This window comes from Sinocyclocheilus rhinocerous, unplaced genomic scaffold (genome assembly GCF_001515625.1).
Source record: "Sinocyclocheilus rhinocerous isolate Xijiao unplaced genomic scaffold, SAMN03320098_v1.1 scaffold1868, whole genome shotgun sequence".
NCBI lineage: Eukaryota > Metazoa > Chordata > Actinopteri > Cypriniformes > Cyprinidae > Sinocyclocheilus > Sinocyclocheilus rhinocerous.
In genome coordinates, this window is record NW_015661949.1 from 388,165 (window position 1) to 407,927 (window position 19,763).

At 35.7% G+C, this 19,763-nt stretch overlaps 3 protein-coding genes across 3 annotated transcripts in view; 1 reads left to right on the plus strand and 2 right to left on the minus strand.

Moving 5' to 3' along the window:
• LOC107726935 (heparan-alpha-glucosaminide N-acetyltransferase) overlaps window positions 1-8,859 on the minus strand; it is a 28,312-nt gene extending 19,453 nt beyond the window's left edge. Inside the window, exons 1-7 of the mRNA XM_016536630.1 lie at window positions 8,781-8,859; window positions 8,588-8,682; window positions 8,282-8,403; window positions 7,065-7,183; window positions 4,369-4,438; window positions 3,628-3,694; window positions 2,876-2,955 (exon numbers count right to left, since the gene is read on the minus strand). Coding sequence (XP_016392116.1) covers window positions 2,876-2,955; window positions 3,628-3,694; window positions 4,369-4,438; window positions 7,065-7,183; window positions 8,282-8,403; window positions 8,588-8,682; window positions 8,781-8,859 — 632 coding nt within the window. The remainder of the gene's footprint in view (window positions 1-2,875; window positions 2,956-3,627; window positions 3,695-4,368; window positions 4,439-7,064; window positions 7,184-8,281; window positions 8,404-8,587; window positions 8,683-8,780) is intronic.
• Window positions 8,860-9,797: 938 nt separating this feature from the next.
• LOC107726954 (pterin-4-alpha-carbinolamine dehydratase-like) lies at window positions 9,798-12,413 on the plus strand. Its single transcript, XM_016536652.1, has 4 exons — window positions 9,798-9,899; window positions 11,199-11,330; window positions 11,456-11,536; window positions 11,872-12,413. The coding sequence occupies exons 1-4, from the start codon at window positions 9,897-9,899 to the stop codon at window positions 11,962-11,964; spliced, it is 309 nt and encodes a 102-aa protein (XP_016392138.1). The 5' UTR covers window positions 9,798-9,896; the 3' UTR covers window positions 11,965-12,413.
• A 664-nt stretch (window positions 12,414-13,077) lies between these two features.
• The window catches only part of LOC107726953 (sphingosine-1-phosphate lyase 1-like), a 13,384-nt gene continuing 6,698 nt past the window's right edge, over window positions 13,078-19,763 (minus strand). The window contains exons 5-14 of the mRNA XM_016536651.1: window positions 19,198-19,277; window positions 18,146-18,274; window positions 17,509-17,597; window positions 17,107-17,215; window positions 16,916-17,014; window positions 16,656-16,802; window positions 16,150-16,388; window positions 15,830-15,976; window positions 15,497-15,617; window positions 13,078-14,989 (exon numbers count right to left, since the gene is read on the minus strand). Coding sequence (XP_016392137.1) covers window positions 14,825-14,989; window positions 15,497-15,617; window positions 15,830-15,976; window positions 16,150-16,388; window positions 16,656-16,802; window positions 16,916-17,014; window positions 17,107-17,215; window positions 17,509-17,597; window positions 18,146-18,274; window positions 19,198-19,277 — 1,325 coding nt within the window. The 3' untranslated portion in view covers window positions 13,078-14,824. The remainder of the gene's footprint in view (window positions 14,990-15,496; window positions 15,618-15,829; window positions 15,977-16,149; window positions 16,389-16,655; window positions 16,803-16,915; window positions 17,015-17,106; window positions 17,216-17,508; window positions 17,598-18,145; window positions 18,275-19,197; window positions 19,278-19,763) is intronic.

A 19,763-nucleotide genomic window follows, 5' to 3' on the forward strand; every position in this document is an offset into this window, starting at 1 on the left:
AGAAAGCAAAGCACTGCATGGACCTTCAGATAAACTTCATTCTATCTAACCGATCTAAATTTTTCCTCACCAAATTCAATTAGGAGATCAGAACAGAGACCATTACTGCTCCTTTTAGGCCTAACCTCCTGATACAAGATTTTAATCACATGCCATCCTCTAAAGAGCACTATTAAAGTAAGCATGTCTTTGTCTTTCTTCTCTCTCTCTCTCTCTCTCTCTTTTACACACATACTCTTTCTCACACACACTTTGCGACTGCATCCATTAGTATCCATAGTAACGATGACAAAGGTTAAGTCATTTTCAAGATGAGACTATGGCACAATGTTTGCAATATAGCATGTTATAGCCAATCATTTTAATTAAAAACCCCTCTGTGTTTGGGAGGCTTTCACTCTCTTTAAAAAACCCTTCCAAAGCAAATTACGTATTTTATTGCTTTAAGCTTTCGTTGTCTTTCTGTCATAACCTGTAAGTTATCAAAAAAACGCAACAGACACTAAAACAATGTTGTGTCTTTGTGTTGCCTCTTATTAACCACTGTTGTTAACAAGTACAAAATGTATTTTGGCAGTTACTCCCAGTTACTTATATTTATCATTGTCATTTTATCCCACAGCTATAGCTCTTTGTAATTCCTGAGTGGGCACATTTGTAATTTATACATACTGCAGTTTTCACTTTAAAAGCCTGAGATTTCAAATAAAACTAGTACAGGTAACACTTGAAATAAGGAGTTAAATAACATGACTTGCAATGGGAGTACAATCTGAAAATTATTTACATTCAAATTAAACTACATAGCTGATGCTAATCATTTGTGATTTGTAATGTATATAAACACATTTGTGATTTATATAAACAGCAGTTTCCACTGTAACAAGCTTGAGATATCAAATAAAACGAGTGCAGGTAAAATGTAAATACTTAAATATGTTAAACTATTAAAATCAAGGAGTTGAATAACATGGCTTGTGATGGGAGTATGATTAACATTCAAATTAAATTACATAATTAAATTTAAAGTTGTTCCAAACCTGTATGAGTTTCTTTTTTCTGTTAAACATAAAAGAAGATATTTTGAAGATGATGGTCCCCATTGACTTTCACAGTATGGAAAAATCAATGAGGAAGTCAATGGGGACCACATTCTTCAAAATATCTTCTTTTGTGTTAAGCAGAAAAAATAAATTTATACAGGTTTGGAACAACTTGAAGGTGAGTAAATAATGACAGAACTTTCATTTTTGGTTGAACTTTCCCTCCAGTCGCCAAGAACAAAATGAAAGAGTTGCACGTTAGCAAACTGACTTGTTTCCTGCTTAGAAAAGTACAGGGTATATTTAACTAAATGAGCACATTTTGAAGTACATTTGTTGTTATCGTAACTTATCATCACAAACCACCAGCGTCAATTTGTAATCACAAATATGAGGAAACTGGCTGCAGGCTTTTGGCTGGCGAGATTAAAAACCAAATCCTTTTTAAAAAATTAAAATGCAAATAAAGTCTACAGTTATACTATATATCATGTTGATGGCAACTGATGAATTGAGGGCGCTATTTTTCAGCTCTGAGAAAAACCGTAGCTGCAACAATTTCACCAGGGCGGTGGGCAGATGACAAATGCTTCTGTCTTCAGTGAAAAGTTTTGACTCGTTGCTGGACAGGCCATATTTCATGTTATACAGCAAGGGAGTTGCAACACTACAGGCTTTCTCTAGGCTGATATGCTCACAAAGAGCCAAAGACATCCACTGACAATATTAAGTTCCATGTATAGCCAAATCAGGGATCCCATGTGTATTTTGTAGTGTTGATTTTATTTTGGACCCGCAATAGCTGCAAAGCTCTTGTGAAATATCATGCATTTGTTGCAGAATCCAATATTACCTCGGCATCATGAATCAACGGACCTGACAAGCCAGCTGTGATGTCATCCACTGAGTCTATATGCATGAGATGATGTCTATATCATATTCAAATTCAGCACTCTAGTGCCAGATTACAGAATACTTAGGCTGAAATGAAGGAAACGTTGAAGCAAAGAACCAAAGTCTCCAGCCACACTGATAAAACCATTAGGCTTAACAAGGAAATGGACTGTTTCATATCCAAGAGTAAAAGCATGTATAGACTGAGTGGAACATCTGTTTTTATCAGCACTGCGGTTTACAAGGAATATGATTACGAATGTGACTGGATCATTTATGAATTGCGTTAAAAGTTTCACATAAAGAGGCTGGAACAAAACGTATGGCAATTCTAAGAACCATAAAAGCTTGGTTATTCTAACTGTCGTTGATAGTACAAATTGCCACAGGTGATTGCTATCTGAAAAGCACTTTTGCAACACACATGGATTATCCATTACACAAATCTTGATCTGGGAAGTCATATCCACTCCAGCTCCAGATCTACAGCCTGCTGAATATGTTCTGATATGCTGATATGGTATTATTACATCAATTACTGGGAAGTGAGAGGTCAAAGCCGTAGCAGCTTCCTGTTTCGGCCGGGTGAGGCGTGCTTCTGCGTTTGCCCCCGAGCCACTATCAAGCCCTGCTGGGCTTCCCGATTAAATCACATCACCCTTGCTCAACAGCAATCCACTGTTCCCCAGCACAGAGGCAAAATGTATTAGAGATGATGCCTAGAGCGACCTCTGTAAACAATGGCTCGAGTGAGTGTATGTCCAGCCTGTGACCCCTTCTCTTTAGTCCCACAATGCATTATATGAGTGAATGCGGCCGTCAAGCCAATGACAATTGATAGGTATTAATAGGTTCATAGAATTTAGAGAGTTCAACATGTCCAAAATTAAGTCACCATTTTAGGCCAAATAACTGAAAAGTCATTTTTTGGCACATACCCTCGAAATGTGTCCAGTGATTTCAGCCTTGATGACTTTGATGTGCTTTTGTCCACAGAATGTTCATTATTCGCCTCATCCTAAAAAACAAAAATAATCAATTCAGTATGTCATTAAATAAAGGTCAGTTCTAAGATGGGCCTTCATATCTACTATGATTTTTAAAAATATATTCTTCATTAGCTTTGAAACATTAGGAGCGACATATTTGCATGAACATAATTGAAGCTATATATACACACACACACACATATATATTAATTAATTTAATTAAAAAATAAATATTTTAAATATTAAATTTAAATATTACTGGTACATATACACACACACAAATATATATGTGGAGCATGAGCAGCCTAGTACAGTACATGTTTGGGAAGCATGAATAGTTTCTCTCATTTCCAAAGAAATATGTTCCCATTCACCATATGGTCTTGTGATGGCAGTAAGATCCATCACAAAGGAATTAGCATTACCCTCTTCCTGCTCTGGCTCTCCACACAACTGGATGAAAGGCTGCAGACAAAGCTAATCAAACTTTCAGACCAGGAAAATCAAACAAGATCTCAGAAAATTTAACTATATCTGCTACAAGGCTCCTTGTATATCTCTATCAGCCGTTGGCTTTTTAGATGTGATCATCCTGGAAATTGCAGATTACAGTTGCTATGAACTAAGCATAAACAAATGCACAGTGTATGATGCATAACACCTGTTCCTATTGTATCATGTATGAACCGTTTTGCCCTCACCAGTTCTATGGAGTTTTGAGATCCGCGACGGCAGATACGTTTTTTTAGCCTCTGTGTACAGCTGCATCTGTAGTGGTATAAAACAATATTTTATTTTGAAATCAACTTTTTTTTTTTAAACTACATTTATATATTCAAAAGTTTGAAAGAAGTCTCTTATGCTAACCAAGGCTGCATTTATTCAAACTAAATATACAGTAAAAATTTTTTTTTTAAACTACATTTATATACTGTTCAAAAGTTTGAAAGAAGTCTCTTATGCTAACCAAGGCTGCATTTATTCAAACTAAATATACAGTAAAAGCAGTAATATTATGAAATAATAATGCAATTTAAAACAACTGATTTCTTTTTTAATGTATTTTAAAATGTGAATTATTCTTGTGATGTCAAAACTGAATTTTCAGTAGCCATTACTTCAGACTTTAGCGTCACATTATCCTTCGGAAACCATTCTAATATACTGCTTTGATGCTCAAGAAACATTTCTTATTGTTATTAATGTTTAACAGTTGATAATTTTTTTTTCAGGATTTTTTGGCGAATAGAAAGTTCAATAAAATTTAAAATATAAATCTTTTGCAACATTATAAACATCCTGACTGTCACTTTTGATCAATTTAATGCATCCTTGCTGAATAAAAGTATTCATCTCAAAAGAAAAAAATTAAAAGTAAAAAAAAAATCTTACCCCAAACTTTTGAACAGCAGTGTAATTGGAAAAACAGGTAATATTATTACCTGAGTATATAAGGGAAAGAGGCCCAAAATACAGTGATAGAAGCCAGAATCAAGAATGCCGCCAACAGCGCTGAGGAATCAATATCAAATAAAAAAGAGCAATGGTTATACAAACTTCTACTGCGTCTTGTTTTTGGGGGTTATTTCAAGAATAACTTTTTTTTGTTTATCAATAAGGATTATGTGAATGCCTCTTGAAGACAGCATTTAGTCAGTTACAGTAATTAAAAAGTAAAGGGTAACAAACATGTTCAGTTTCTATGATTTTCTCAGCCTTTGCTCTGAACAGCCTCTGTCACCCATGCTGTGCCACGAGAGAGCTCTCAAGAATCCAGCAGTGTCCTTTTATGTAATCTGAAACCAGTCTATAGGCGTACAATCAATCTATGAAACCTTAGCCTTGGGTCTCCAATAATGAGGCAATATTTTCACAGTGCATGATGGAATGGATCATATCGGCTGTCAGAGGCCGTCCTCCATGATACTGACTGCTTATGGGAAGGTGTAAAACAGGAAGCAAAAATGCATCATATTCCAAGTATTTGGAAGCTGTACAGACATCTTTATTGAGTTTGTGTATACTGCAAGATAAAACTAAAAATCAGACTGGAGTGAGATCAGGAGCATTTGATATACTTTTTCCATAAAACTAAATTGAGTTCAACATTGTTACATAATGCTTACATAAGGCCTAAATTGGAAGCCCACTATTTATCATCTTTTATAATCAAAACATGGACGAAAACCCTCACACAGAATATCATGGCTAATCAAATGTACATGTTGCACCCGATGATCTCAAGCCACTACTTTTCAATGGGACAGTGGAGACCTTTTGCGGAAAAACAAACACAGAAAGGACCATTTGATCAAAGTGTGAATACACTTGATGACACAAGGGGAAACAGTGAAGTTGTGATGATACTATAGTGATGACTGAGTGCAGGAGCCTGGACAAACTGGCCCTGAGATAAATAAACACTGCGTGCACATCCAACACTGTGCCTACTTAAGAGTACCTTTAAGTATGTCATGTTTGTCGTGCTTCAAATGTCCTTTAACTTAAGAGGCAAGAGAAACTAATTGGTTGCTATAGTGAGAAAACGAGTAAAAAATATACCAACATTCTAAAACAGGTACTTTTAATCCAGGGGTGTTCAAACTGGGGTCCATCATTTTGCATTATGTGTATGTATATATATATATATATATATATATAAACCCTAAATAAATTAGTTAACCTAAATAAAATAATGCATTACATTTTTTAAAATTCAGTTTAATATTATTAGATTGTTGTCTTTATCTGTAAAAACAAGTTGAAAATAAGAGATTAATAATTTTTTTAATCTATTGACAGTTTTAACAGTGTAAAAAAATCTGCACATAGTTTTGTGAGGTACAAAATATTTTAGGGCTTACAAAGTTAGTTTAATATTTAAAATACATTTAACACAATTTTTAAATAAAATTTGAGAGTACAATAATCGCAATTTTTAATCAGTACAGTAAGGAAAAAAACTAATCTGCATATATGATGGGGGGGGGGTCATTCTAGGAACGTACAGTGTGCTTTAGCACAATAAAAGCTAATTATTTAATTTTAGAGGCATGCCATCTTTATAATATCACACATTTTACGTACACAGTAAAATCAGTCTGTATACCTGAAAATATTTAAATCCCTTTTTATTTTAAAAAGTGGTAATAATTTTTGGGGGTCCATGGCATCAAAATGTTTGAAAACTCTTACTGTAATCAAAAGCTACCAATTGCTTCCTTTGAAAACAAGCTTTGAGGACAATTGCTGTCATGTGTTTATTTGTAGTGAAAGGTAATACAGTCAATGCTGATCATCACTGTCTAATTATACTCAATCCTCAGTAAATTATTCTACGCTTATTTCACAGTAAATTATGTAACACTAATTGCTTAAGTTGAAAATCTGCAACACTTAAAGTTACTCTAATTTGCGAATTTCAGTCCAAATGTTAATTAGAGTTTAAGGTTAAGCAGACCAATTACTGTATGTTTAATTTACTGCTTGTAGTCATCACAGACCCAAGACTGAGGTCAGAGTTTCTCTTTTTCAGTCCAAGACAGCCTTAAAATATCAGTCTGGAAAAAAAAAAACTCTGGGTAGTGCAATTCAAATGAAAACAGACTGGGTTTTTTTTTTCTGCTGTCCCCTCATCAGTTCTTCTTAACATCTGCTGATCACTAGCACCATCACTTAAGTTGTGAGAGCCCTTTGGAGCTGGAGTGTAATCACCAGCCAGTCCGCCTAATGGAAGCTCATCTTATAGCCGGGAGTTTAGTCACACTAGCCACATATCTGACAGATAATGGCTACTTGCCCTCAAAAGTCTGATCTACAACATAATCTGCACTATTGCAAAGTAGACGGCGCATTATGGAGTGTGGTGCTTTCAAAACTCCATTATGCTTTAATCCTTCACGCTCCTCTAATGTATTTCCCACAATGCTCCCCTCCCGGGGCATCTTCCAAAACAAACATGGCAGAAAAGCTTTTCTTTGAGCTGTTTTTTCAAGAAACGAGCAGTTTAGCGGATCAATACAGTTTCATCTGACTCCTGGGATATGAGAGAGGCGCTTTCCTTCTGAACTTTGGAACTCAATATGTGTCTTTTTGATGACTTATTTAATGTTTTTAATTACACAACATGCATACTTACGCAGGTTTGCATTATTCGGACTCCTATCCACAGTGAGAGAACAGGTTACATCATTTAGCAATCCAGACTGTCTCATCCAGAGAGAATAATGGCCAGCTTCCTCAAATGTCTGACTCAGACTAGGGAGGAGAAATAATGTCATCAACATGTAATAAAACACTGATCCATCGTTATAGTCGTGATGATGGTTATTGAATTTTTAATGTTTTGTTTAAAAGCTGTCCTCTTTTTAAACATTATTTACCATTTCTGTTACACATCATCACCAACATTTTCAGATTTATGAATTTGTTGTTTTCTTGTTAACCATAAATTGTTTGCTGACTGATGTAACTGTTTAACTAAAGTAGTCCAAAAATCAACTTTCACCTTATGTTTACAAAAACCAAGTTGATTTATATAGTTCATCACCAACATTTTTGTATTTTATGATTGTATTGTAGATATAAATGCTCTTTGAAGCAGCATGGAGTTGAAAATAACAAAACAAAGACATAGAAAAAGCTGAAGGAGGCCATCTACAGGGCAACAGGGAGAACTGCATTTTTTGAACCCATTTCACCTTTATCATCCCCCAAAATGTGCACTATAAGCCTTTATTGATCGACCTGGGAATGATATAGTGTCCGGCACGTTCTTTGGGGGAGAAAGTAAATCGATAATGGCTCGGTCTGGAAAGGGACCTCGGTATCGATCTTAAAGAAGCCCAGGACTAGACCCCAGCCATACGGTGGGAGAGATACTGTGACTTGTCTTATGAAATCAGACACTCCCGACAACCTATCTGAAAACGGCCCAAACCTTGATGACTGTTTGAGGCCCAGGTTGTTTGTAAATATTGCTACGGTTTCCTCCTTCCAACATCCCAGCTGGGGTTTGTGAGAGGCCCCCAAGCTTGGATGTTTTAATGGTCTTTATCATCATTATTCCAGTGTCAGCTTGTTAACCCCAAAATGCAGTGCGATCAATGCACAGTGAGGTATTCTCCAAAGGGCAGCACTAAAGCCAGGTCACATTCAAACACATGGTCATAAATAGTCTCAGTGACTGCAAATGCAATTGGCGGCTATTAGGGCTATATATCTAGCCTATGTAAGGTCCTTCTGTGCCTGATTTATAAACAGGGTTATTGAAAAGGCTTCATTTAAAAAGGATCATTATTTAGTATGATGTTGGTTAATGTAGCAAGTTGAGGTGTAGTTCAAGGTGATTCTTACCTGCACAGAGTGCCGTTTCCATCCACAGGTGTGATTTTTAGAGTCAGTGTGAATTGTGTGCTCACCACTACAGAAATATTGCTCTGCCCATTCCCAACTGTGGCAAGGGGCTGATAAAGACACTGTCGAAGAGGTAGATTGCTGTCATTTAATAGCATTTCTTTAATATTCATCTAACATACATATGCCATTTTTGACCATTCAAGCAGGCATACAGGTTTGTTACATATATTACATAGAAATGTTATATTATTATTTAATATTATTATATTATTAGATATTAAATCGGGGGGGGGGTATATATACCTTATAACAATAATCTGAGGTGTAGTAAACACTAACGATGTACGGAAGTTCGCTATGGAATATTAGCAATGCCTTATCCATTTTCAGCTTGTAAACTAAAAAAAAAGGACAGAGATTGCAGTATGCTATGAATACAGTGAATATGTTCATTTTTACTTATTTTAAAAACTTGAATATCATACCCATGACTTACCTTTATGATGTCTCTCACACAGCCCTGCTGAGAGAAGAGTGAAGAAAGAGAAAACTTGCATGATATTGATTGTCTTCATTGTTAATCCCAAATCTGCTGTTTTTCTTTTTCTTCTTTTTGAGCATATGAAAATAAAGAGCGCTCAAAGATCACTGTACTGTACATGTGATTACATGTGATCTTTGAGATGTGTTGGACAATTTTATTACCAGAAAACAACAAAAGATTGACCAACGAAGATAGGAAGGATAATTGACTAGGGAGTAGCACCTGCTGCTAGGTAAAAAGAATAAAGAACACAGCTAAAAACAGCATATAAGTATGAGGATGATACTTCATATTCATAAAAGGCACAAATCACAATTATCTGTATCCAAAACATGTTATGTTTAGTGTATAAATGTAGAAAAGAGAATAACAGAAATTATCTTGATCAAATGAATCTTATCTTATCTTAGGAGAAAAAGCACAGAGATAAAAGGGAAGATGATGACTTCTCATGTTTGTACTCTCTGTCATGTTAGGTGAGTGACCTGTGTTTGTGTGTGACCCTGGATTAATCTTTTCATTCAAGTGGGATAATTTCCCGTTTTGCCGCATTCAGTCAGGTATTATCATGAAATGGCACGCATTTGTTTCCTGAACAGACGCTTGCTATTAGAAGTCATTGTTTTTTTAATCTGTTTTTATCAGTCCTTTCATCTGTGTCCAGCTTGCTCCTATTCTCTCTCTCTCAATCTCAGAGTGAGTCTCAAACACATTCTTCTTCTTCTTCTTCTTCTTGCTTTACGGCGGATCGCAGACTTATAAGTGCATTACCGCCACCTATATCTCAAATGGACCATTGACACTCTATCTACACTCAAACACATTCCTACTTCGTTCAGGCTTTTGGCAGGGCAGCCGCAGCAGCAAGAGGGCCCATATATTAATATTCAGTAGTGCGTACTGACGTTCCCTGGTGACTTTTAAAAAGCGTCCAATCACCCAACTTAGTTAATATTCATAAGACGCCCCTTCACCGTAGTAGGATTGGTAATTTGCGCTGTGGAAACAGATTGAAATCCAGCTGCTTGCACGAGACCATATCAGCGCTACACGCACAGCACCCACAACATGGTAAGAAAAACATATAAAACCTTTTCAATTTTATTATCGTTATCGCACGTGGACTAAAAACCACGTTGTGCATATCTCTCAAAGTTGCAAATAAATGCATTACACTGGCACAAACAAAATGCTTTAAATATATTGGAAATGGCTGGTGTTATTTTTATTTTTACATTCATTTTTGAACGTTTCTGACGTTTTGTTGTCCTATTACACGATTTCCTTTAACTGTTTTTTAGACATAATCGAGTAAAGGATTTTTTTTTGCCGATTCAACACTGTTCTGGTAGATTTTAAAAGCACATTTTATAGTGCGCATGTTGTCATCACTGTTAATCATTTAATAGAACAATCATCAAGCTTTCGTGGTTTTACTTCGCTTTCTTCTCGATCCGTGTCTGTTCGTGCAGCAGCATTAGTTCAGCAGATTAGACTGTTGCTAAGAGACCTGTTGACATCAGCCAGCTTTATCAGTGTTGGAGCTTCATTATGACTGACATGTGTTTACACAGGCGCTCTGTCGCAATATACTGATGGTTTAGTCAGGGACAATAGTGTGTGTGTGTGGATAGTACAAAGGAAAATGCTGACACAAATCAGTTTAATTTTCCTTTCATACAATTAAAAGTGCACAAAATTTCTTAACAAAGTTTAGCACTAGCTTATATAGAAATTCTATATTTTCAGGTCAGTTACCTTTTAATAAATGTATATTTGAACGTCTTCTTGTAACAGACATGTGTTGGAAGCCCATGTGATCTTTACTGAAAGGGCAAGAGGGAAGAGTTAAGTAGCTGAGGAATTTAATTACTCCAACCACCACAGGAATATGGTGGAAGCTCTTAAAATTTAAAATGCAAGTCATCATTGTTTCCATATGGGGTTCACAACAACCAATCACAGCGCTTTTTTCTGAAACACCCCCCTTGGAATGGTTGCTTAAAGAGTATAAGTGTTTAGAAAACTGTTTAAATGTTATGTGTTCTATTAACAATTAAGTATTTTCAATATAATTATAATACTTATTTAAATAATATTTAAATCATTTATATTCATGCACACACATTATTAAAGTCAAGTGAAATTATTATTAAAATTATTATTTCAAGTAATATATTAAATAATATAAATGAACACACAAATTGTAAACAACTTTTCACAGGAGAAGTTTTTACAGTATATACACGTACTACATTTTACTCCCTGAGATGGCATGATTTGAACATTTTTTTTTTTTACAAAGCACACAAAACCCACATACATGAAATTAAAGGATATTTTCTAATGAGAACCGTTTTAAACACTCAGGCTGGGAAGATCCAGACTCTTACTATGGAGGAGAGGGAGCACATCCTGCCCATGATGAGGAACGCTCAGTGGGTGGAGGTGGTGGGGAGAGATGCCATTTACAAAGAGTTCCTCTTCAAAGACTTCAACCAGGTAATAACCTCTTCCAAGCTATCTACTTCATCTAGTTGTATACTTCACAATTCATATACATGCAGCTTGCATCATACTTTTATGTACTGTATGCACAATGCTAGGACATGCGCTTTCCCCTTTAGGCTTTTGGGTTCATGTCCAGAGTAGCACTACAGGCTGAGAAAATGGATCATCACCCTGAATGGTTTAACGTGTATAATAAGGTAAATACATAATACGTTCATCAGTGTACCATTTTTTAATACATTGAGGGTCATGGCTGTGATTGCAGTAGTGTGTTTATTTTGAAAATATAATGTTAATTATAAATTATATTTAGTATTCTTCAAAAATAATTATTAAATAACATAGTACATTGTATAATTTAGAAAAAGTTTTTTTTTTTTTTTTTTTTTTTTACAAATACAAAAGGGACAAAAAGTTTCAGAGAAGAAACACATTGCATTTTGAAAAACATGCACTGGTTAATTGACCAATAAGACTAGGAATGTGTATTAATTTAATTCTATTGAGCATCTGCTTGTTTTCTCTCTGGTAGGTTCAGATCACCCTCAGTACTCATGAATGTGGAGGACTCTCACAGCGTGACATCACACTTGCAACCTTTATAGATCAGGCCTCTGTCCTCTGAATGGACCCTGTCACTTGACAGCTTGTCAGTTGACCTCTGTAGCCTGTAAAACCAAAAATATTGTAAAAAACTTCATTTACCACTGTTATCACCCTATCAGTTTTGACTGTGTGTAGTCTGCCTGTTACGCCTAATCATTTCCCAATAAGTATTAATGGAACGATCAGGAGAAATTTCTTCTTTTAAATAATTTTACATTCACACAATACATAAACGTACTACAGATCAGAGATGAGAATTGCTAGCACACTAAAGAGACCGGTCAAGCACTATTACCTTACTGTTTTCTATGGCTTAAAATCTTTTTTTAAAGTAAATATATGGTGCCTTTATTTCCATTTGATGTAATCCAGCGATGACATGGTTAGTGCCTCAGTGAATTGTATTAAACTGAATATTTGCCAACTTTGGCACTGTGAAATCAATGTATCATCTGTCAAAGCACTTGCCTACTGTTTAATCAATGATGGCACAAAAGTGTCTTTTTGGATTTAAGACAGCAGCTCTAAAAAAAACGCAAAAATTAACACAGTGTTGAACTTGTGTAAACATATGGGCTGATTTACATGAAACATGTTTTTGTAAATGTGCTCGAGAGTGACGAAGTTTGCACCTAATTGCATGCAGGTTTTCCAGGCATTGCATTCTTTTCCATTTTGTAGTGCTGTTTTGCATGAACGACGGTTATGTTTTTGCATTTAAACACATGAGATGCAAAGGAAAAAATATATACTTTTTAAAAAATATTTATTTTTGGCATTTTGCCTTAGATAGGACAGTGTAATTACAGGAAGTGAAGTGGGAGCAGGAAAGGTCCACCAGATCGAACTCAGGACGCCCACAGCGCAACGGCAATGTTTGTCAGCGTGCTGACCTCAAGGCTATCGGCGCCAAGAAATACACATCTTTTTTAAGATTTTTAAAAGTAGAACTGTTAAATTGAACGTCATGTTTTTAGAAAGCTGCAAAAGACAGAAGCTCAATGCATCTGTCAAGCACGTTTTCATAGAAAAATAATAAAAAGGTAGTGCAGTGAATGCAAAAACAAGTTCTGAGTGAACGGCCCCTTATTCAGTAAAACAGTGAATAGTAAATCTATTGCTGACCAGCATATTTATTTCAAGACAAATTTTATTGATTTATATATGAACAACAAAAACACAGGACAAAATTGAAATGGATTGCATGATGTGGCAAAGGCCTAGTCCCTGAGGCTGATGTAGCTACTGTGTTAACCTAATAGCACACACCCTGATGTCAGTGGAAGGCATTTAGGTGAATGCTGTTAGTTTTGTGCTTTATACAACCATAACCGTAAAGGTCATGTAATGCTTCAAAAAATTCAGATCAAGGTGCCACAGTTTCAGTAGTTACAGTAATTACAGATTATTGCATAAAAACATTGAAAATGCTTCATTTAGGCAAGTAGGGTAACTGTTTGAAGACAAATATCCACATCTATGTCCTAGCCCTAAGGCATGTTACAGTTTTTGAGACTACACTACTACAGTTGTATCATACAGAAGAAAACTGTCCTACCTCCTACTTGAAGCACCCCAAAAAGAGGTTAAAAAAAGTACATGGAAATTACTGAATTAAAAAACACACACACTGAAATATGAGACATTATATTAGTGATTTAAAATATAAAAACACACACAGTGGTCACAAATATTATGAGTGCTTAAGGGATTACACTGCTGACTAGATCTGGTGTGATGTTTCCATGGTACCATGTCATCACTTCCTCATATCACAGACTTCATGCACAAATTAATTTCCCTTCTTGCTGTTCCAGGCCTTAGCTATCATTCAGTTGAGTTAAGCTGGAACAAAGATCCCAAACAAATACAACACACAAAAGAAAGACTCATGAATCAAGGGGGTCTTTGACTCTCTGAAAACTGTTGTCAGTGAGTACCATAACCTGGAGCATGACATTGACTGATGATCAAAATGCCCACTTACGTGACATTTTTCAGGATTTGGACTTAAGGGAAACCAATAATGATTATGTGCACAATTATTTTAGATCTGAGGTAGATAGGGTGAAATGTGATCATTGAAAACCCAAATGGATGGGAATTTGAACCTGGAAATATGGTTAAACTTCACAACCTGGTGGTTGGAATTGTTACTGATATCATTTTTCATAGGTAACTTAAAATCAGAGATATTTTCTCTTAAATAAGATGAATGTTTTGAAACTGGATTATCAAATCTATCCTCGTTATAGGGAATTTAAAATGAAATAAAATTAAACATTTGCTAGACAGGTTCACCTGTGCAGTACTACCATCCTAAAATGGTCTGATGTTTTCAAGTTTCTATTGTGAAGGAGCTAATGGGAATATTTAAAATACTAACACCCATGGCTTATCCATGTTGATAGTATTATGGATTTTGGTCTAATCTGCATTATTTAATTCCTGGAAACAGCTTTTCAATAACATGTAAAATGTAAAATCAATGTGACAACATTATGCCCTGGTATCCTGAGGTTTAAGTGGCAGAAAACACTTCTAAAGATAATAGTGGAAATGCAATCAAACACATATGGTGTGCACTGGTCATAAAAATAAGAGATGTAAGAAATGAAACAAGTAAAACTGCACTCACTGGTCACCAAAATTAAATGAATAAGTCGCAGACCCTTCACAGACTCATAGATATTTGGGCAGCTGTCTCTATAGCCTTACAGACTGTCGCTCCTTAGTCACAAATCCCAAAATGTCAGGTGACTATGGGTTATACATAAAATAGTTAGTTGTAAATAGATGACTAAATGAAGTAAATGAATGATTAGATTGTGGTGAACTTCCCTTCAGCCAGCTATGGGTGGCGACCCCAACAGTCAATCTCAGTGCGCTTTGGAGTTGCCATTCAAGTGGTTCTTATGGTTTTTGTGGTGCTTGCTCTGTATCTTGGGCACCTCAGTGCTATAGAGGCAGTCCAAAAAGCCCTGTGAGACCTCAGTCACCATCGATCGGTCAGGAATGGACTGGGCCATGCCATAGATGGCTCCCTATAACATAAAGGGGAAGTTAATTCAGAGTTATTTCATTATGGTTTATCAGATGGGATTATACATGTACAAATAGACCGAAGTGGACTAGAGTGCCAAGTGAGGATTTTACTCATCTGTGTTCTTATGTACAATTGCCTGACAAAAATAGCTATATATAAACTTGAAATGTGAAGTTCAACCAAAATGACAATTCTAAACAGAATTTGGTTGGACAAAATCAGTTTAAATGCATACATCTGTTAGAAGTGAATTTTGTCAATGTTTAGGAATGCAAACTTATTGTATTAATTAATACATTTATTCAAGTAAGTATGCATTAAACTGATCAAAAGTGACAGTAAAGACCTTTACATTGAACTTTCTATTCATGAAAGAACCCTAACTGTTACTCTATTTTTAATCAAATAAATGCAGGTTTGGTGAGCATAAGAAACTTTTGAACAAACGGTGAACTTAATAGTGAAACTACAAGTGAATAGTATATTTAATGAAAAGGAAACTCACCATTCCCGTAGTCTTCTCTTTAGGATTCTTCATGATAATGGCTACTTCTCTCTTCACATCACTAATGAACTGCTCAGCTACACCAGGCTGTGTGTGTAGCATTGTGACACAAATATGGATGCTGAAAGAGAACAGCGAACAATGATCTAAGGAACAACTTTTCTGACCATTGCTTAAAATTGATGCTTTGATGCCTATACATAATAACAAATAATACTGATCTATTTGAATTGTTCCTAACCTAACTACCTTTCAGTTTGTTTTAGAGATATTACATTAGTTTGCATAACCTGCACATTTCCACATTGAACACATTTTGTTTTTTAACCATACCTAGATGGAAACTGCAGAGTGTTGAGATTCCAGCCCTTTGAAGTCAGTGCATTAGATAAGCGAAAGATATCAAAAACATCAGAGCCTAGTGCCACCACAGACACTTCTGGGTCCCCGAATACAAACACCCCATCTATTTGACGGATTCTGTGGGAAGAGAGAGTTTTAAGATGTTGTTTCTGTGTACAGTGCCCTTCCTGGCATGTAAATGTTACCTGCCATGCAAATTTACATTTACCACAGTTGATATACATTCAAAGCAACACCTTGCCTGTGTCTTTCATGTGTTATATTATAATTATATTAATATTAATACTGACCCTGCTTTGATTTTACGGGCCGTCTCAACGACTTTCTTGGTGGCCTCAACGTATCCCTTCTCACCCATGTGCATCATAGTAGCCCAACAGGCAGCAATTATGCCTCCAGGCCGAGAGCCAGCCATGGACGGAGATGCATAAATTCCTCCCTGCCAATTAGGTGCTACGAAATACTGGTAGTGGCGAAATTTCTTGTCACTGTACAGCACCACCGAGGAACCTTTGGGAGCATAACCATACTGTGGGGACAAAGACACTGATTTTAAAATAAAATCAACTTTGCATTTAATTTCATGAAGACATCTGGGCAGATAACAATACAAATGTTAGTATATTTAAATAAAAAATACAGTAAAAATGGAAAAAAGCATAATTTTCTGCAGCCATTACTCCAGTCTTTAGTGTCACATGACCCTTCAAAAATCATTCTAATATGCTGTTGTTTACAGCTGGAAACAGTTGTGTTTTATTAAAGTTATTAAAAAAAAAAAAAAAAACCTTCTCACCTTATGTGTATCTGCTGAGATACTGGTCACACCTTTGACCCGGAAATCAAAAGGATCAAGTTTGAAACCCGCCTTTTCCATAAAAACTATTAGGAACCCTCCCAAGCATGCATCCACATGGAATGGGATGTTGTATTTTACTGCAAGCTAAAAGAATAAATTATATTTAATCATATTTAAAATACAGAAAACATTGTAGATTAATTTATACTACAATATGGGCATTGGATTACATGCCCATCTGAATAAGCAAACATTACCTTCGCCACTTCTACTACAGGGTCCATAATTCCATGGGGGAAATGAGGAGCTGAACACACCAGCATCGCTGTGTTTCTAGAGATGGCCCTCCTCATTGCCTATGACCGAAAAAAAAAGTAGTCATTTAAATTAGGTGAACATCAGGCTAGTCAATATTCACAAAAATGTGCCAAACCAGACACAGCACTACCTTCACATCGACTTTCATGGTCTTCTTGTCTAGGGGTATGTGAATGAGCTTCATCCCAAAATAATGTGCTGCTTTGTCAAACGCTGCATGGACACTCACTGGTGCAATACTAGTGCACAGACAAAACAAAACGACAAAAAATTACACAGTGGGATTGAATAAAACAACTGCCTTTAAGGTGCACTAATAAACACCAATTCTGTCAAGTAAAATAAAACTGAAAAACCTGAGTGCACTTGTTAAATATAAAGTTGCACTGTTTATACGTCCTATGTAAATGAGTAGCCATCCATAGCATGTTTATATTGTTTACAGTGTGGGTTGACAACTACTGTAAATTGACCTAAACAGTATTTTGACTGCAGAGGCTGAATGTTTTGACTAGATTGAAATGATACTTACATCTCTGGGTGTTTAATGCCACGTTCATGAGCCATGTCTCTGTACGCCTTGCATGCCATCAGGATGCTTTCTGTTCCACCTGAAGTAACCTTTTCATGAAAGGAACACACAAAACAAATGGTTCGGTTTGAGTCAACAGAAGAAACTTGATGTTATACGATACAGTCTTCCGATTTTGAAACAATGGACTGATAAATGAGCAAATGGAAGTTCATTTGGGATTGACCAAAGCGACTCTCAAATTGTCCCAAACATAATGTTCAACAGCTTATGGGAGTGGATCAAAAACGGTCTAGGTTAATGAAATACTCAAGTCAAGCCGCTTTTCTTTTGTTGTGGAATAGTTGTAAAAAATACTTAATTCTGCTGCTGTGTGAATGTAGTAAATGTATGCGACTCTCATAACGTTTTATAGATTCTTTTAAGGAGATATTTTTCAACATTTAGATATTATCTCAAGCGCAAACTGTATTAATAATATGCAAAAAAAAAAAAATTTTTACAAATGTGTTTACTGAGTGAGCAATGGGAAACAATGAGTATTTTACAAAATTGTGCGAATTAAATGACTTGATACATTTTTGGAACTTCACACAAATACATTGTTCCCTCAGGGAAGACAGTGAGAAGGACTGACTGTGCCACAGGAGTCTGGGCCTCCATTAAAGAGGGCACACGTCATCCGCACCACTTCTGCCTCCATCTTCCTAACCCCAGGGAACAGGTCTGGGTGGAGGGGGTTGGACCAGGCAAACTCCCCATATACCTGCAAATCAGAGGAACACAAAACAAAATCCAAGAATTGTTTCTTGTATTATGAAGCCTCTGCTTGACTCAAAGGTAAAGTGAAAATCAAAGCAAGTGTTCCCCAACCTTGTTTGTCATATCAACCCACAACCCCATCAAATAACACTTCATCAACAATAGTAAGTGGGGGCCCGTAGTCAGAAAGATTTTTTTAAAATAAATAAATAAACTATTAAGCAAGAATGCATTCAATTCATCAAAAGTGACAGCAAATACATTTATAATGTTGCAAAAGATTTCTTTTTCAAATAAATGCTGTTCTTTTGAACTTTCTATTCATCAAAGAAAGAACCCTAAAAATGTATCACATTTTCCACAAAAATATAAAGCAATGCAACGGTTTTCAACATTAAACTACATTTTAAAATATATCAAAATAGAAAACAGTTATTGTACTGTAATAATATTATTTCACATGTTTTTGTTAATCAAACCAACAAAATGCAGCCTTAGTGAGCATAAGATTTTAAAAAAAAAATTTAAAAAAAAAACTTTACTGACCCCAACCTTTTCAACAGTACTGATTATTGAATTAAATTAGATGTTATTCTGGATATAATTGATCTAATTTAATAATTACCAGTATCATTTCTAATTATTAATATCATCATTATTATTTTATTATTAAAGTCACTTTTTAAGAAAATCAATACTGTGGGTGAATCAAAGACACATCACTTATAAAACAAAGTTATAAAAACATTGCACACATTGTTTGCTTTCTTTTCTTGAAAAAGGAGCTGAATTATGAGATTAACCTTGATTATTTTATTTCATTTTTCGTCCAGTTTTATAGATAAACGCAAAATCAAAAGTACCCTCTGGAACACATATAGCCCTTATTGGGATTTACTGATCTAATGATTTGCAAGGCCATTATACCTTCACCAGGAGATCCGTGAGCTTCTCATCCCCCCAGTAGACTGCGCCTGACACTTTGCCTTTTGCCCAGTCTACCTCACCTGAAAAGTATGAAAAAATATTGAGGACAGAACAATGGTGCGACACTTCAAATACCATGTAAAACAGTGGCATTATACCCTAGTAGGGATGGGCATTCCAAGCAAAAATAATATTAGAAAATCGCTGGGTATTATTCGATTATTATTCGAAAATCACACCCCTCCCCCCCAAGCACGCACAAACACCCAAACAGAGAGAGATGGAGAGAGATGGGATTCACGCTTTCAATCTGTATGATAAACTGTTTAATTCAGAAGATAGGCTACCTTAACTCAAGCCATATAATGATTGTAACGTGCTGAAACATTAATATAATAAACATAACCGAATGACGGCACTTCTTAACATAACAGTCCGTCGATTAGCATAAATCAACTGCTCATAAGGCTAGGACATTTCCATTTTAAAAAATAGAACCCCTAATGGGAAGAAAAATACACTTCAATATATTCTGTCGCAATTATATCGTTGGGTAATTATACTGT

Bases quoted from the DNA above. Each gene is read 5' to 3' on its own strand.
- LOC107726954 (XM_016536652.1), top strand. The intron at 11,331-11,455 runs GTAATAACCTCT...TTTCCCCTTTAG, and splicing joins TCTTCAAAGACTTCAACCAG to GCTTTTGGGTTCATGTCCAG. The intron at 11,537-11,871 runs GTAAATACATAA...TCTCTCTGGTAG, and splicing joins GGTTTAACGTGTATAATAAG to GTTCAGATCACCCTCAGTAC.